Source organism: Lytechinus pictus, chromosome 19, assembly GCF_037042905.1.
Source record: "Lytechinus pictus isolate F3 Inbred chromosome 19, Lp3.0, whole genome shotgun sequence".
Taxonomy (NCBI): Eukaryota; Metazoa; Echinodermata; class Echinoidea; order Temnopleuroida; family Toxopneustidae; genus Lytechinus; species Lytechinus pictus.
In genome coordinates, this window is record NC_087263.1 from 15477520 (window position 1) to 15492193 (window position 14674).

Below are 14674 nucleotides of genomic sequence, written 5' to 3' on the forward strand. Positions count from 1 at the left end.
GTAGTTTAGTATAGTAGTAGTAGTATAGTAGTAGTACTAGTAGTAGTAGTAGAAGTAGTAGTAGAAGTAGTAGTAGCAGCAGCAGCAGAATTAGTAGTCGTAGTAGTTGGTGTAGTAGTAGTAATAGTATAGTAGTAGTAGTAGTAGTAGTAGTATATAGTAGTAGTAGTATAGTAGTTGTAGAAGTAGAAGAAGTAGTAGCAAGAGGAGGAATAGAAGAAGGCGAAGATGGGGGAGATTAATTTTATTATTTTGCGTGCAACAACTTGATCTTGAAAACAGCATGAAATAGTCACTGATAACCACCGCTATTCTATTGATTTATCTCTTTATGTAATCTCTTTATGGGATAATCATTTCTCACAATCGGATTATCCTCTCATTAATCTTTTACTGATACCAATATTTCAATTGCCCTATACCTCATTTAACCTTGATAATCGCATTTCCGCTTTGGATAAAGCAACCATGAGGATGGACTTAACTTTCACTTAAGTAGACAATTGCCTCAGGCTTATAAGAATACACCATTGTGCTAGATTAACGGTAATTTTACGACTAAGTGGTGCCACCGGAAGGTATTTTCTACGTCTTAAATTTCAAATATCATACTTGATTTGCTCTCTTCGATTTGAATAAGAGAAACACGCTTCTCGATGTCTATGGAAGGTTAAAGGTATATGTTCAGATAATCATCCCGTCATGACTTTGTCTGCATCCCTTTTAAAAGATGAGAAACCCCTTACAATAAGACCACATTGGAAGCCTATATAAACAAAGCTGTGAAGGATCAAATATTCCAATTAAAACCTAATGGTAATGAGAAAACTGTCCCGTAATATTGTCCTTGATCAAAACAAGCAACTCCCAAATACCTGGGTTTGGAGCCAAGTTCTATCGGTAAATTGCCACTTCGTCCACTCACCACATGGTCTACCTTCATTTAGTCTAATGCCATTCCGTCCAACATTTCGTCTAACAACCATTTGGCCCAATAACCATTTGGTCCAATCATCACTTCGTCTAGTCACCAGTTCGTCTTTTACCATTTCGTCTAATAACCAGTTGGTCAGTAACTAGTTGGTCTGATACCCATTATCTTTACATCCATTTTGCACAATGAACACTTTAGTGTAATTAGACCAAATGGTATATTGACTAAATGGGTATTGATCCAACTGGTTGTTAGACGGAATGGCATGAGCCTAAATGAAAGTACATCATTTGGTGAGTGGACGAACTGATGGTAGACCAAATGATAGTAGACGAGTTGGCAAATGGACCATCTGGCATTAGACGAATTGGAAATAAACCGTTCTATCATCGTTGTGGCCCCACAAAAGGACTATCCCATAATGTACAGATGAAGAATTGTGAAGTGTCTGAAGCTGCCATAAGGAAGACCACAGTTATGCATAAACTAATCGGGAATAAACGGATGTGCGATACAAAAAAAAGGGCCCTGCGATTTGAATTTAGCGAGTTCTGTCATCGATAAAATGGAAATTGATAGATTGAATTGACTTTCAGTTCGCTGCTATGCGACCGATCTCCTAGCAATACATGTAATGGACGAAGTCATTATTAACGCCTGCAGTCACACCTACGAAACCGATTCCAAACCGACCTATGATATCCCATTGGAAATAACGTAATAGCTTTGATCGGTCTAGAGTCGGTTTCCCTAGTGTGACTGCAGCACAATGTCCGGTCACACCAACACATCCGACTCCAAACCGACCGATGGTACGTCATTGGAAATAACGTAATACGTTTGATCGGTCTGGGTCGCATTCGGCAGTGTGACTGAGCATTGCCGATGATTAATCAGGCACTGTTTCGATGCCTGCCACAGTGGAAATGGGAAATTTGCTGAAGGCCATTATCATGATTGAGCCGATGAGTTTAACGAAGGTTGATCGCAGATTGGGGGGCCCTTCCCTTTTTTTAAATACGAGTTTTATTGATTGCATTGAGTCTTGTTACGAATTACTACACAGGTATAGCAATTATGCATGCTGCCGCGGATACTGATGATGATGGTGCTGATGATGTGATGATGATGGTGGTGGTGGTGACGATTATAAAGATGGTAATGATGATGATGATGACGATGCTGGTGATGATGATAATGATGATGTTGATGATGATGATGATGATGGTGAAGATGATGATGGTGATTATAGTGCTGCTGCTGATGATGATGATGACGATGACGGCGATGATGGTGGTGGAGGGATGGCAATTATGATGGTGGCGATGATGATAGTGGTGTTAGTGACGATGGAGGTGGTGGTGATGATGATGATAGCTATTTAGAGGAGGAGGATGATGACGATATTAGTGATAACGACAGTAACAATGTGAAACACTTTTTTTTCGTGAATTTTTTTGTTAGAATTTCACGATGTTCACAATCTAATTCTAAAAAGTCAAATATCACACGAACTGTGAGTAACTTTAATTGGTTTCAGAAACAAACTAAACCCCCTGGGTTTTTTTTTAATCTACTTTTCGCATGATCGAGTGAATCATTGTTGCAAACGTAACTAATATTCTATAAATCCACCTGTTACAGAGGACAAGGTTATAGAAACGTATGAAAAGTATTTGATAAAATATTCCTTCCCCAACTTAGAATATTTTAAACAAAGAAAATAAGACAAAAAAATGGGTCAGTATAGCAGTTATTTAATAGTCATCAAGGTTTCTGTTGTGGTCGGGTCATTGTGGCTGGAGATGTCACCGTGTGACGTAACAGGAATGCCTTTTTAGCCCCCTCAATTGCAGCATCAAAATAATGCGGATAACTCTGGTCCTCCTCCGATTTTACGACCAAATTATGCTGCTATTAGCCGCATAATTGGGGTTATATGTCATCCGATACGACACGATTTATAAAATAATAATCGCATTTTGCTTGGAATGTGAAATTTCCAAGAAGTAAAGTTATTACATTTGAAGTTTGGCATTATGTTCAGAACAATCAAATCATGATTTTGCTTTGCGGCAAGGCCTGTGGTCGGAGCAAAGTCTAAATCGGCATCAATTCGCAGCCGATGATGACGTCATTAAGATTTGGAATTGCATTTGCTTTTATTACTTCATGGAGGCGCGAAATAGCCTGAATGTCCTTTTCTGAAACTCTAATCGCTGAGACTTTATTGGTTAGAATGTTCGTATCAAATAATATTACAATTTCTTTGAAAGCCGGATCGCAACGAATCGCATAGTGTGCGCCGGGCTTAAGGTGGAGACTGGACTCCATACACTATGACGTGGTTGTGTGTGTGTGTGTGTGTGTGTGTGTGTGTGAGGGTGTGTCTGTGTGTAGAATCAGCAACAGCGTTATGAGCCAATCTAGTCTCCTACTTCAGACTCAGCATAATGCACTACGCGCAAACCAAGGGTCTTTGCCCATACAAACTAACACCGGATATCGATTATCATAATTACCACTGCTTCTCCCTGACCTTTAGAGTAAAAGTAGATCAATTTTTAATTGCCTGAGTGGGGACCTTGGCTTTGGTGGCAAATCGCCTACAGTGGGCGTTTCGTAAAGCTGTTCGTTTAGTTACGCATGACTTGACGCACGACTGGAACACGGTCAACTTTAAGCCAATTACATGAATTACGGGGCCTGAAACAATCTTATGTTTCCCTCATCTGTCTGACTGACCGTAAAAAAAAAGAAAAAAATGTTGCTATTTTCTTTTTGTCTTCCTTTATTTATTTATTCATCCATTTATCTATTTATTTATTCATTTACTCATTTATTTATTTATTTATTAATATATTCATTTATTTACTTACTTACTATCTTCTTTCTACTTTTATTTATTTATTTAGTCATTATTTATATTTATTTATTAATTAATAAATTAATTAATTTATTTATTTATGTATTACCTGTATGCAATGAGTACACAACGGATGGATAGCATTTTCCAACAGACATGACAGATAGCAAGATTTTTTTTACGTTTTACATCCTCTTTGCATCCGTAAGTGCAGTGAAACCGAGCCTTTAGTTATCACGTTAAAATCAGCACCACATGACCACCACAGCCATGAACACGACAACAGTTTGGAAAAAAAATAAGGGCTATGGAAAATTATCTCTTTTTTTTTTACAAGGGAGACAAGAAGTCAAAATAGTGATAATATCCGCCGAAATAATGACTCGCGAAACTGTCCTTGGAGAGTTTTATTGCATGCGTAATCATATTAATCATCATAATCAGAATCATTGTGATTATATCCATAAATATCATCACCATTAACATTACCGTTATCGTCATCATCATCGTCGTCATAATCATTATTATCAACATCTTCCTCCTCGTTATCATCTTCTTTATCATCATCAACAAAATTATTTCCTGAGCATCATCAGCATAAACTATCATCCCCATAATCTTCCTCATTTCCATCATCATCGTTTTCACTGTCATCATAAATCATCATCATCATTACCATCGTCATCTTCACCACCACTACCGTCACCATCATCACCATGATCAGTCATAATTATTATCAGGATCATCATCACTACCACCACACCATCACCATCACCATTATCACCACAATCAGCACCATCATCGTCATCACCACCATCATCATCACCATCGCCACCACCACCACCACCATCATCGTCATCACCACCATCGTTACCATCATCATCCTCAGTTTACCTGTTGGTTTGAAAGAAAGCGTAGCCATGTCAAGCTGAGGAGGGGGGTCGTAAAAAGTTATGGCGTAGTATCCGGACCCGGTGGTAGGCAGTAGGTCAATCCTAGTCTACAACTGTAGACCCACATCTGCAGTGTGTGTATCACAGCTGATTCAAGGAGTCTGCATAGCAGACTAGGTCTACTAGAGCCTGCAGATCATTAGAAATCTATTATAATGTTTCGCCGATGATATTTAAACTAACGAAAAAATGTTTTAAACATGTTTGTTAACAAGCTATTTGGTTTGTTCGTTTCAAAGATTGTATTTGTCATGAAATATTTAGTTTAAATATAAGAATCCTACTGATGACCTTTGCACAAAGAACTCTATTTGACCGTAACTCAAAATCAAACTTATTTCCCCACCAATCAATAGCGCGTACAATGGGGATTGCGTTTGCTACGTTTCAAAGCAACCCCTTGTGCCCGGCCCTTTTTGAAGAAATGGTCACCACTCACCTTCAGCATTACCATCAATCAATGAATCATCGTCGTCGTCATCTTTATCATTATAATCATCATCATTACCATCATTATCATCATCATCATCATTGCTAGTATCATTTTTATCAGCATCATCGTCATCATTATCATCGCCATTATCATTATCATCATCCCCAGGGCCCGATCCCCACCACCACCACCACCATCATCATCATTACCAGCATCATCATTATTCTTATCAGCATCATCATCATCGTCATAATAGTCATTATCATCATCATCATCATTACCACCACATCATTACTAGCATCATCATAATCATCACCAATATCATCAACACCACAGCCACCTTAAAATGCATTGTCGTCATCGACATCATTGTCATCATTACCATTATCATCAGCATCATCCTTATCAGCATCATCATCACTACTACTATCATCTTCATCATAATCATCATCGTCATCACCACCATTAATACCACCATCACCACAATCATCATCTTCATCAGTATCAGCATCATCATTACTTCTATCATCATTACCACCACAACCACTTTCAACGCCACCATTAACTTTCTCCTCCACCGCCTCATCATAATCATAACCACGACCGCCATTTATTTATTTATTTATCTATCTATCTAAAATCTTTATACAGGATAATATATAATAATAGATAGATAATATATACACTGTCACAACATCACAACTAAAACCATCATTATGACCACCACTACTACCACCACCACCACCGCTACCACCACCATCACCATCATCATCATTATTTCTGATCATCAATCAGAGCTTTCTCTGCCTCAGCACCTTCTCTCTGGAATAATTTGCCGTTATATTTAAGAATGATACCATCACTGGAGACCTTCAAATCTAAACTGAAGTCTTATCTTTTCTAACGGTATTAGTTATTGGCACTTTGACACTCATCCAAACTTTCTTTCTTTTCTTGTGCGCCTCGGAATATAATATTTCTAGATAGATGGCGCTATATAAATGCCTATTATTATTATTATTATTATTATCATCAATTCCTACCAGGCTCTAAGTTAGCCCGACAATATCCCATGGATGGGTCCATAACCTTCATGGTTGCATTGAATTCCTCGGAGTCGGATACCCGGGTGTATAGACAGACGGGTGTCGGATGTTGGTGAAACCCGGCTCCATGCACCGTTATCTAGGAGGAAATACAGTAAAATAAGATTGCAAAATTTAAAAATGAAGGATGTTAAATTTTCTCTTTTCTCTTGACTTTTATTTCTACAACATAAATATGGTGTGAGTGTTTTGATCGAGATATTCGTCGCCGTATCCTGGGGGCCGTTTCATATAGCTGATCGCAAGTTAAGGCGACTGGTGATCATTTCTTGTGGTAAATTATATAAACCATTAAATGTTCATTGGTGATTATTTAGAGCGTAAGAAAGGTTCACTAGTCGTTCTTAAAGTCGCTCTTAACTAACTAACATATTTATAAAACACCCACCGGGGCAATAATTGTCATTGGCAAAATGGGGCTCAGGAGTTTTTAAACAAAGCAATGACGTACAGACAGTGGGGGCCTAAGAGGCCCATGGATACCTAAAACAATTCACAACCAAGAAAAAAGGGAGAAGGTGAAAGAAACGGAAAGTTAAGGAATATGAGTGAAATATGAAACAATGTTCTGACTATTAATGAAAAATCCATAAAATAAGTTTTGCCCCATACGCCATGTCTGGCCCCACAATTTGTTCTGCTTTATGCGCTTCTGCCACAATCAACCTTGTAAAAAAAAATGTCGGGTATATCCAACGGTTACATCGTTTTTATACCGTATAACGAACTGCGCAGTGATATAAGCCTAACGAGAGCGAATCTGACCAATCAGAAGCTTTGTTACTAATTGCTCATCTTACATAGTTACAAAGATCTATATCTTACGTTGTAATCCATGTTTTCAGGTACAGCTGACGGCTTTATGGTCACAACGATCATGCAGTCAGTATGATTCCCCGCACATATATCACAGTTGTCAATGACAGCACCACTGAAGAAAATAAAGTAATTATCAAATTAAGACATACAATTACAACAAATGATTGATACACAATTACAACAGGTGGAATGCCTCTGGTGGTCTTACCTGCAGCAGTGCTGACTTTGAAAACTACTATAACTCGCACAAGATGTTCAGTGATACACTTACAGAGATATGATGGTAATTCGACAAATACCCCCAACATGGCCAAAGTTCATTGACCTTACATGACCTTTGACCTTGAACATGTGACCTAAAAGTCGCACAGGATGTTCAGTGATACTTGATTACTCTTATGTCCAGGTTTCTTTAGTCAGATCCATAAACTTTCAAAGTTATGATGGTAATTCAACAGATACCCCCATTATGGCCAAAGTTCATTAACCTTTAACCTTGGTCATGTGACTTGAAATGCGCACAGGATGTTCAGTGATACTTGATTACTCTTATGTCCATGTTTTATGAACTAGACCAATAAACTTTCAAAGTTATGATGGTAATTCAACAGATACCCCCAATTCGGCCAAAGTTCATTGACCCTAAATGACCTTTGACCTTAATCATGTGACCTGAACCTTGCACAAGATGTTCAGTGATACTTGATTAACCTTAAATGTCCAAGTTTCATGAACTAGGTCTTTATATTTTCTAAGTTATGATGACATTGCAAAAACTTAACCTTAGGTTAAGATTTTGATGTTGATTCCCCCAACATGGTCTAAGTTCATTGACCCTAAATGACCTTTTACCTTTGTCATGTGACATGAAACTCAGGCAGGATGTTCAGTAATACTTGATTAACATTATGGCCAAGTTTCATGAACTAGGTCCATATACTTTCTAAGTTATGTTGTCATTTCAAAAACTTAACCTTCGGTTAAGATTTGGTGTTGACGCCGCCGCCGCCGTCGGAAAAGCTGCGCCTATAGTTTCACTCTGCTATGCAGGTGAGACAAAAATGATAATTGTGATAGTAAGGATGATAATGATACAAATGTTAGTATAGTCAGTTTTTATATAGCGCTTAACACATGATAAATATATTTCTATGCGCTTCAGAAATAAATGGAAAAAACAGATGTGTCGGTGAGTTCACACTGTTGAGTTACAATTTTGATAAGTAGGTTTCAAGGGCCGTTTTGAATTTGTCAACTGAATCAACTGTATTTTTAAAGGAATTTGAACAGGGGCTGCATGAGCAAAGGAATGTTCACCATATGTTGTTTGTTAATATTGGAGGAACGATTAATACATTCTTCCTATTGATAATGAAAATGAAATAAAATAAAAGACAAAATACTGGTAAAGATTGTAGTAGTAACAATGACAATAACAATGATAGCAATAGTGGAAGTAAAAGTATGAATATGAATACAACCCGGAATACAGTAAGGCTAACAACGCCCGCTCGTCGCAAGCATATTGGGTATTTATTATGATCGACTGAAAATTGCCAGAGCCATGATCCAATTCAGATATTAATAATAATAAAAAACACCGGATAATGTTACAAATAATTATCCGAATACTTCGATACAATGATTGCAACAAACTAATTAAATGGCCTAACTTTCTTAGTCTTTAAAACTGCTTTTTTTCAATACAAGGGCATCATCCTGTTAGCCAAAGTAACTTAAAAAAATCAGTGCTCCTTGTTTGTAAAATCGATTTTATTCGAAATTGCGAAAAAAAAGTAAATACTCTACATTGTTCTGAAATACGTATAGAATAAAGGACTTTTTCAAATAAAACTTTGTTTCTTCCTCATTATAATAACATGTGAAAATAATGAATAACATGAAATCGTTAACATTATTGAATCAGAATTCATACATAAACATTTTAAATTGATTATTCCAAAAGTAAACTTCAAATTAATCTGTACATTCTTCTTTAATAATTTATTATCACAAAGGGAATAGTTATACAGCAAAGCAACTTCTGGAAATCTCTATGAATATGAATATAAAGCACATACAGAGTTATAATCTATAGATAAATATCAAGTTGCACATGATTTTTTTCCTTTACACTACCATTAAATCAAAATAAGTTGAGAAATTTATAATAAAATACACACACACAAAATAATCACACACTCAGCTACGCTTCACCCACCCCCATAAAATAATGCATGAGAAGAAGGGAAAGGAAAAGGGAGAAAAAACAAAAGCAAAATGAAATAAAATGGAGAAGTTTAGGATTCGTTTCATTCTTCTTCGCCATGACGTAATAATAAGCGAAATGTTGAGGGGCGCTCCCTTGGCATATACGATTACAAACTCATTTTGCATGGTATATGGTATTTGTTTGATAATGTTGTGTGAGACTTGGAAAAGCACTATTCTGAAATCTTGTGTTTATATACACTGCAAAAAGCGCCGGTGTTAATTTAACATTAGCCCGGTATCTATATCGGTCCTCACCAGAGAAGCGCGGAAACACCAGTTAAGAATCAAATCGATATTGGTTTAATGGGTGTTAGTCTAACGCCAAACTGGTGTTGTTTCAACACCTCTCTGATGTGGTCTAGGCCGGTGTTAAATTAACACCGGCGTTTTTGCAGTGCATGTTTGTGTGTACACGTGGAGACCTAGTTTCGGCGTCTGATGCTACAGAAATTGGCTATGGTATAGGATTGCATTTGTTGACGTACCTGTTTGGCTCTCCGTCACATCCTATGCATGACGTGTCTTCTCCGCATTCGTTGCATTCATTCAAACCTTCATTCATATCTAGCCCTGTACCACCGAGCACTAGCGTACCTACGGGGGGGGGGGGGGGCAGGGGGGCACTCTGCCCCAACTGACGAGCCACAACCCATACAAAAGACATATACCTGCCCCCCCCCCCCTGACGAGCTTAAAAGACCTTTTTTGCCCCCCCCTGACGAGCTTGAAGACCTTTATTGCCCTCCCTGACGAACTTGAAGACCTTTTTTTTTTTTTTTTTGCTTGTCAAATTTTTTTCTGTTACGGAAACCTTAATTTTTTTATTGAAGACCTTTTTTTTTTTGCTTGTCAAATTTTTTTCTGGTACGAAAACCTTTTTTTTGCTTGTCAAATTTTTTGGCGGCCGATTTTGCCCCCCCCCCTGTGAAAAATCCTAGGTACGCCACTGCCACCGAGGACGCAGTAGCCACATTCGTTGATCATGGCTCCGGAGTCCATATCTAGAAAGGATGAAAATCGATCTATATAAGCCCCCCTTTTTTCGCAAATTACATTTCTTTTTCATGCTTTTTAAATTGGATAGGAACTAATTTTACATTCATTTTTCTGAAAAGATGATGATGATAATAATAATAACGGTATATTTACCCAGGGTAGCCACTTCAGTTCCGAAAATTGTTCTCCCAGCGGGCCCTGCTATTATTATTACCCGGCTAAGCTTGGCTACCTATTCAGATGCACGCAGCTTTTTGAGGAATTACTTCCTGTCGGTACCCATTTACCTCACCTGGGTCGAGTGCAGCACACTATGGATGAATTCCTTGCTGAAGGAAATTATGCCATGGCTGGGATTTGAACCCATGACCCTCTGTTTCAAAGTCCGGAGACTAATCCAATGGGCCACAACGCTCCACAAAAGATGTTGTGTCAGTGATTGCCCTTCCGAAAACTATATATAGTTATATATATCACAACTTTGGAACTCTCTTTTTGGAATCCGTGCGCAATAAACCGACACATTTTAGTTTCAGTAATGGGTTAAAGAAAATTCTTCTCCACAAATATAAACCGCAGATATCCAACGTCTCTACTTAAGTAGCATTCTCTTTTTATTTTTATTTTTTTTCTTATTTTCTATTCCCCTCTCCTCACATTTTCATCTCCTCTTTTTATTCTTGATGTGCAGATTTCTTGTTTGTTTTGTCTGTTCTGGTCTTTTGGCTTGTTATCTGTAGTGTTTGTTTTGTTTTTTGTTTCTCTGTCCTGTTTTGTCCTGTCTTGTCCTCTTCGGTACACTGTCTTTGTTTTGTTTTGTGTTTTTTCCCTATTGTCTTGTTAAATTTATCTTACATACAATATTTGAATCGTTATCTTGTATGTATATATATTTGTATATGGGTATGAATATATTGTCTTAATTGTATTAATTTTTGTATAGTGCATAAACATACGAAGCTTGACCCCATTAGTAGTCTTCAAATATTCTATTGAACATTGTTAATTTCTATTTGTATTTGATAAATTTTAATCAGTTATTTATTTCAGGGGACTCACATAAACAAGCGAAGCTTTCCAGTGAGTTCCCTTTTTTTCATTTCTGTTATTCATATAGTATTTTGTTCCTACTTACTTTGTCAATTTGTTTGAAAAATGAAGAAAAAATAAATTCAATCAATCAATCAAAACTAGTCCCATATCATTAATATGCATACATATTTGTTAATGAGCTGTATCAACTTACAAATGTTTGGAATGGGATGTTTTGTTGTCGTCATGTTTTAAAACCTTCTGTGAAACCTGTTGTATATCGCATAAGAGAATTATTAAAATGTAAGTACTAAATCTCCCAGCATGATCATTATGTGGACCACAGCCCTCATGTCCTTTATGCTCTATTTCTCTATTTCTTTAAAATGTAAATCCGTTAATTTGTATCTGATTTATATGTCTTTTATTATGTATTGGAAATGAAGTAAAAGGAATGAATTGAATTAAACGCCTGCAACCCCAATGAGTATAGGTATTACAAATACCTCAAGGAACACTTCATGTCACAATCTCTGTGATCGGATGAGAGGAATGATGGGGCGCCATCTTCCGTTGACATGGAGCAGGCGTTACACGCATCTTGGTCGAAACCTTTTGAGGGGCATCCTGAGTCCTGAGAGAGAGAGAGAGAGAAAAAAAGTGTTATTCAATTTAATTATCATCTTTCCTTCATCTATATAGTACATTCTCATTTTACATAACCTTGTCGATCACTTTTTAACTATCTGATATGAAATATCGCCCCCGAATACGCAAAGGTCAAGTCCACCCCAGAAAATGTTGATTGAATAAATAGAGAAAAATCTAACTAGCATAATGCTGAACATTTCATCAAAATCGGATGTAAAATATACGGAGCCCGGGAAGGGACATTGTAAAAATATTTTTATCTCGTTAAAACGAGATAGTTATCTCGTTTTAATGAGATAGTATCTCGTTTTAATGAGATAGTATCTCGTTAAAACGACATAGTATCTCGTTTTAATGAGATAGTTATCTCGTTTTAATGAGATAGTATCTCGTATAAGTCCATTGCATACTGGAACCGGGTAGTCCCTGTATTAAGCCTATGGGAGTGAGAGAATTCAGTAGTCCACGGGTTAACAACATAATACCCGCGAGGCTAGACTAGACTGCGCGCGCTGGCGCTAGCGCGCTCGCTGCTTAATGCAGTAATAGCGTATATAGCCAGGCGGCCATGCCATGCCAGGCCTTGTACGTATGTACCAACGAACGTAGAGGGCAGCAACACACAAGCGTGTTGCTCTAAGGAAGGTCAACTCCGCTCGAATTTTGTGACCACTTTAAAAAATAAGGTGGGGTTTTGGGAAATTTGTCGAGTTGATTTTTTTTCATTTGTTAATTTCAAATATTTTTTAATGAACAATTATTAGATCGGTTATTCTGGGTATAAATATTAAAAATATTACTTACATTTTTAAAGAAAATATTTAGCTTAAATAATCATGATATTGAAATTTTTCCTCATTTTGGAATATTAAGCCTGTGACGAGGATACCTCGTATCTCTTATTTTCTTCTGCTGAATTTCGCTGCACCACTAATAAATGCATAGACAACCACCGTAATAATCGAGGTCATTTTTCTGGCCTGGGTGCGCCGAGTCTGGGCCGGTCGCGCAGCTAGCTAGTGACGTTGATGATGCGCTGGGGCTTCAGGCGACTCGTCATAGATCTAGCAACTTAGACAATGACGTCTAATTTGCCTGGCCTGATTTGAAGTGTAATGGCTTCAGGGCTGATGTTTATCCACGATGATTGTTCAAGGTTAGATTTCAAATTTTAAATGTCATTTGACTTTTAAGTCTATAAATCTGAAAAAAAGGCGCTGTATCCCCGAAATCCGGGTCTAAATTTCAACTCTGAGTCCGAGACCATGGCATGGACGGCGAAAAAACAACACATGCATCGGATGCATTGCATTGGCTGCGCGCTGCGCTGCAGCTGCACTGTGATGATGGGTTCAGCGAAGAGCTCAGAGAAAATAAGGTGGTTATATTCAATCCCGAAATGCTTTGCGAGTGGTCACAAAATCATCTCGACGCAAATCACCTAATACAGCCGTCTGGTGAAATCGCTGATAACAACAATCACCGATTTGGTAATGATTTTAGTTTCCTGAAACTTATATTTGTAAAGTTTTAAATATCAAAGTATGTTTTTATATGTATGTATATTCCTCAACATATTTTTTAAGTTATCTTTGATATTGTTGTAGTCATATTCTTTCATATTCGTTTTTTGATCGCTACTAATTTGTTGTTGTATTGGATCGGCATTTGATTTCGTTGGCATGGACAATAAAATACGCGCGCAGCTCAGCTGCATATGCGCGTATCGAGTTGACCTTCCTTATAGCAACACGCTTGTGTGTTGCTGCCCTCTACGTTCGTTGGTATGTACTACTAAGTTACGTCTACGGTAGATCGACTGAATTCAACCAGAAGTTGCCGGTTGCAATCGCGAGGATTGAAGGTTAGTTCACTTCTTTTACTTATTTATGGCCGGGTCATTCAATGTAAAAGTGAACAAACAGCTAATTTAACAGATTTGCTCTTTTTCGCGATCAGTTCTAGATCTGTGTAACGTTAATTTTAAGACTGCTCAATTAGCAGACTGCAGTCCCCATCGGAAGCGCCCTGTTCTGGGGCCCGACGCTTCAGGCTCTCCGCGGTCTGGGTCTGGGACCTTGGGCTTGGCCTGCTGGGAAGGCTGTGGTCATTTTGCAAGCTAGAGACAAAGTAAACTAGATCTAGACGTTACTTGTTTACGTCATATCTCCAGAGTCATTCCAAGCGGTCATGTTGGATTCTCCTGTTAGCACGTCCACTCCCAAAGCCCAAAGAGCATTGCAGAACTCTGTGGCATTGAATACATCCTCGTTGTCCCTAGAAGAGATGACTTCCTCACAAACCGGTTCCCACATGCCACTCATATTGCCTATTTCCGGGATTCTCTGGGCCAACTCTGGAAGCACTTCAGAACAGAGGTATTCGTAGGAGTCTATCATACGATACTGTGTCCAGAACCCACCTACAACGTCCAGGATGTAAGGTATCGTCAGTGCCCCATCTGGAAGGATCTCTCCTGGAGTCTTGAAGGGGTACCATTCATCCATTGGTGGTTCTGAACTTCTGACATCGTGGAAGTGGGTGTGGTTTGGGCTGTTGCCAGAGCAACGACCCAAAGCACTGTGAACGTTAGCGTGGAAATAAACATCT

The 14674-nt window shown here is 38.1% G+C and overlaps 1 protein-coding gene across 2 annotated transcripts; it reads right to left on the reverse strand.

Moving 5' to 3' along the window:
• Positions 1-4285: 4285 nt before the first annotated feature.
• Positions 4286-12042, reverse strand: LOC135157616 (uncharacterized). Of its 2 annotated transcripts, none has more exons than XM_064113930.1 (3): positions 11920-12042; positions 7118-7223; positions 4286-6371 (listed from the first exon to the last, which is right to left on the reverse strand). In XM_064113930.1, the coding sequence occupies exons 1-3, from the start codon at positions 11991-11993 to the stop codon at positions 6219-6221; spliced, it is 333 nt and encodes a 110-aa protein (XP_063970000.1). In that variant the 5' UTR covers positions 11994-12042; the 3' UTR covers positions 4286-6218. The 2 variants fall into 2 exon arrangements, with proteins under 2 accessions (XP_063970000.1, XP_063969999.1); XM_064113929.1 differs by lacking the exon at positions 11920-12042 and adding an exon at positions 9871-9965.
• Positions 12043-14674: the final 2632 nt, after the last annotated feature.